The 4,518-nt window shown below is 41.8% G+C and overlaps 1 protein-coding gene across 2 annotated transcripts in view; it reads left to right on the plus strand.

Moving 5' to 3' along the window:
• The window catches only part of LOC109861870 (monocarboxylate transporter 12), a 32,520-nt gene that overhangs the window by 7,265 nt on the left and 20,737 nt on the right, over window positions 1-4,518 (plus strand). The window contains exon 1 of one of the 2 annotated variants that reach the window (XM_020441735.1): window positions 1,237-1,371. The exons of the other annotated variant lie outside the window; for it this stretch is intronic. Coding sequence (XP_020297324.1) covers window positions 1,307-1,371 — 65 coding nt within the window. The 5' untranslated portion in view covers window positions 1,237-1,306. Of the gene's footprint in view, window positions 1-1,236; window positions 1,372-4,518 lie in introns of those variants that run through there. 2 annotated transcript variants of the gene reach the window in all.

Here is a 4,518-nt window from a genome sequence, read left to right on the forward strand (position 1 = left end):
GAACCCTCTAGCCCAAGACAACGCCTCGAACTAGAGAGCAGGAACTGGTCTCGACTGTCGAAACTGCTCGGCTTTTATACCCCGGAGCGGCCTATGGTCCGTCCGGGGTCGGCGTGCGGTATGCGGTTGTTTGCGCGGTAATCACGCACTTGTGCAGTGTCATATGGACACAGGTCCACGTGCGCTCTTCTATGCTATATTACTGCGGCTTGTAATATAGATCAGTATACGGTACTGTTGCTTGATGCGTGGAACGGTCGGAACTATGTTATTCGCTATACTACGGCGCGAGGACGGGAACATAATGACTATATGCTGATATGCCGTAACTGAATATAATATAATGAATCAAGAAAAATACAGAGTAATAATAGTAAGCAATAAGAACAATGAAAAAAAGAAATAATATTAACATATGTACAAGTGACGGGGCTAGCCCCGTCACAACAGCAACCGACGGCGAATAGATATTGATATAGGCACGTGCGATGCAGCGTTGTGCGATGTCGCTGAGATTTTTGGTGACCTACTTCACCAAGCGCGATTATTCACCGTCTCACATTTACATTTGAAAATGCGTGTTAAAAAAAAAAAATAAAATAAAACTCTCACGCACTGAGAACGTGTGGAGGACTCGTCGTGTTTTTTTCCAATGTTATTTTTATGTCTGCCGCGAAAAGATAACGCGGTTAACGATCGCATCTCTCGTAAAACTGCGGCCAATGTTGCACACGATCGCTGAAATTCGGGACAATCAGTCGCAAACATGTCTCACAACATGAGAAATGACTCGATTTCGAGACGATAGTTAGCGTTAAATTGTCACATTGAAACTTGATTTGAGAGCGTTGCGTCATTCCAGACGTCGCGCGGCTCGTATTGATACGTGTCCTTCTCCTTCAACTGAAACATTTTAAACTCGATTGACGTGTTATTGAAAAAATTGGAAGCGCTCTGACCCCGATCCAGTTCTAATGTTTGTCGAGTAAATAGTCGCGAAGAAACGTCGGCGCACGTTCGGAGGAGGACGTCCGGAGAATAAAAGAAAAAACAAAAAACGTTCCTCGAACATCTGCGCCAGAGGCATTCGGACGGAAATCGTCGCGACTGCCGCGAATCCTCGAAACCGCGCGAACCAATCTGATGTCTCGTCGTTATCACTGACCGGCGCAAACTCCCGCCACATAAAACGTTTCGATGTGTTTTCGACGTTGCGATCGGAGCGCGCGACGCATGTCGGTCGCTCCGCTCGGGTCATATCGCGCGCGATACTTCAGTACACGCGTGTCGCGCTTTTGCGTGCTATATGCGTGTGACCTTCACGCAACAGCATTTTCGACAGTCGGGGACGGTGACTTCGGAAGGACAGAGGTAAACGCGTCTCCGTCGGCCTTCAAAGTCGATCCCGAGCGAGCATAAAAAGAAAGTGAGATTGAAACGTTTCTGGAGGGAGAAAGGAGCGTGTGTGAGTGCGTGTGTGCGCAACGGAAGTGTGGAAAAACATAATAAATCGCAGCTGCGAAGTACGTGGAAACTCGCGATTCCTGCGCGAACTCGACGCGCAGGCGCTCGTCTCACCGCACACGCCTCTGTTCTGCACTCACGTGCGAGTTTCCGTGCTTTCATCGAAGCGCACTTTTGCCTTCCGGTAAAACGCGGAAAATCGAATAATCTCGGGGAAAATAAGTTCAGAAGTTTGAATTCTATACACATTTTGAGAAACGCGAGTCTTCGCGCGTTTACTTCCGATGAGACGTTTATTAAAAACTGAAAGAAAATCATCTGTCATCGAGAAAGTTCGTATTTCAAAGAGCTCTTTTTCTTTTCGTTTCTTATGTTCCTTTCAGTGGAAAGTGTCGAGCTATTTTAGCGCAGAAAAGTTGAACGCGTTTGAGCTTTCATTTCAGCTTTGCAGATATTTTCTTCTTCAGCGAGAAGATGAATAAAAGAGCGCGCGCGCAACGCGCTTGTCGGGATGATTAATGGTTTTCAAATATTAAATCGATGATGATGTGACGAGAGTAGTTAATAATGTCGTGAATCGTTGAAAGAAATGATTGAGTTCTTGCAACGCACAAAAAATAACCGACAAATGATTCTTAATAATTGTATCTTTATGTGACTCATACGCACATCTTCCGTTATTACGAGATTGTGTTACGTTGTCCACGGTTATTTTTAGACTCGATCTATTTTTTGACCGGCGAGTGCATTTGAAAAAGTTTGATACAGTACGATACGGAACTCGTTAAATAAAACAATATATAAATATACAATAAAAATATATATAAATATAAGATATATAAAACTCGCAGTGTTAGTCTTTCCAATTATTAAAAACAAATTAAAAACAAATTAAAAACAAATCTTTTTCGAGAATTTATACCACAAAGTTCATCAATTAATGAAATTTTTCAATGAAGCGTAGCGATGTACGTTGTGTCACAAAACTTTCCGATCGTTTTGTTACAATCGATTAAGCCTCGCGCACGAGATTCGCTCGGCTGCATAAACGTCGCGGATAAAAAAAGAAAAAAAAAAGTAATTACTTCGCGCGCGGGTTTTTTTTTCGCGCACAGGTGTACAGAAAAAAGTGTCATATAAATTCGTAATGCGTCCTCGAGCGCAGGTGTTCACATTCAAAATGTGAAGTTCAATCGGAATGTTGGAAATAGAACGTCTATATACAAGACGCAGTATCTCAGAAGAAAAATCGAGATAATTATATGCATTTTTGATGCAGTCGAGAATTCCGGCGAATGTGCGATGGAATTTTGCTAGCTCGATTACGAGAAATTTACAAGTTAATCAGCACTCAGTCGAGTAACTTGAAAGTCTCTGGTGATTGACGCCTCTTTCGCGCACTCCTGATAATCTTGTCGCGCCAAACGTGTTTCGTCTCTATAATTATACTTGCAGAAATAAACAACTTTGAGAAATAAAATCAGTGTGTTTTTAGTAAAGTTGCAAGTAATGGTAATTCACAGGTAAAACAATTTTAATTGTTTTTACTTATGAAGTTTATTGTTTTTACTACTTGTGTGTATTTATATGTACACAATATATATATTTTGTGTATGTGCTACAATACATTGATAAAAAAAAAAAAAAAACAAAATTCATGTATTCTCATAAAAACTGCAAAATCTTTATTTTTATGTTATTTTTATATTATTTTTTTGAAAGTTTTTGAAATATAAAAACATATTTTTATGTTTTATATCTTTTATTATTAAGATTTATATAAACAACTTCCAATCGTGCGCAATCGTACAAGAATGTAGTCTCAGGTATGCAGCATTTGCTTGTCGGAGCGAAATGCTGCAACCAGGCTGCAGCGGCGACATAGACGCGTCAAGCTACATGTCGCAAACGACACTGCGAATATCTGTTTGACCCGCGCGTGTTCCGGAAAACGATCGGTGACTCGTCGTCACCGGGGAATAAAGAACGAAAGAGATGCCAAAAAACGTCACAAGGGAAACAAGGTTTATTGGCCTGCAACGCGGCTATTTCTAGAGCGCTTCTCATCCGGTCTTTCGACGTCGCGATATCGTCGAACGCGAATGTTGTTGGTAAATAAATGCAAAATCAAAAGAACGTCCGATAACTTTCCTCGAACTTTGACCTCCGTGATTCAGTTTTTTTTTTTTGTTATCGATGATGCAATACCCACAAAAAATAGACACTATAAGATGAACGTGACAATTTATTATTATTTTATTATTAAAATACATCTTGGAAAAAATATGAGACAAAAGTCTCTTCTTTTACTTTCGATAATTTATAAAACTCACCGGAATCGCATGCAATCACAATTGTTTCTTCCACTTCTTCTATATCTTGCCTTTCAATTTTGTCATGCTTCGTTTCTTTCATCTCGTTCACGATGCTCGAGATGAGTCAATGGAGTTCCGCCAAAGTAATCCACCGATAATGAATTTCTCGACGTTCGGCACAGAAAGAAAGCCGAATTGAGAATTCTACGATTTTTCTCCGCCGCGAGCGATACGGAGCGGAGAAAAATCGTGCAGAATTTTCAATTCGTCATTCGGTCAATTTTTATTTAAGAAACGTGACTAGAATCGTCAAAGAGAAAAATTCGCGCGTCAATGTGTACAATTGAAAAATTGTACATTTGCGAAAGAGAGCGCTTGCCGCGCGAAATTCAAAATTTCTGCAAATCACAATGGGACCGGATTAATCGTGCCACTTAAGAGGGTCCTGGAGTAAGANCCGAAGTCCGCACTGGGGTCTCTGCCCGGAAAGTGGCGCCCTCAGTGGTTAAGTTATTCCGTCCTTCTTTTAAAGTGAGACGGGCAATCGCGCTGTCTATCGCGTCACCGGTCTTTCGTCGCAAGGCTCAAGCCGGCCAGCACCGAAAACACTGAAGTAGTGGGGATACGCACACAAGCGAGAACCGCCGTCCGTGTGCGCTCGTGGAAAAGTGCAGACATACTATGTTCCGTCTTCTTTCCACCACGCCGAGCTATAAGGCGAGACACGAGGCACGTTGAA

The sequence above is a fragment of the Pseudomyrmex gracilis genome, unplaced genomic scaffold (genome assembly GCF_002006095.1).
Source record: "Pseudomyrmex gracilis isolate BER0280 unplaced genomic scaffold, ASM200609v1 scaffold_0, whole genome shotgun sequence".
In the NCBI taxonomy this organism is placed as follows: domain Eukaryota; kingdom Metazoa; phylum Arthropoda; class Insecta; order Hymenoptera; family Formicidae; genus Pseudomyrmex; species Pseudomyrmex gracilis.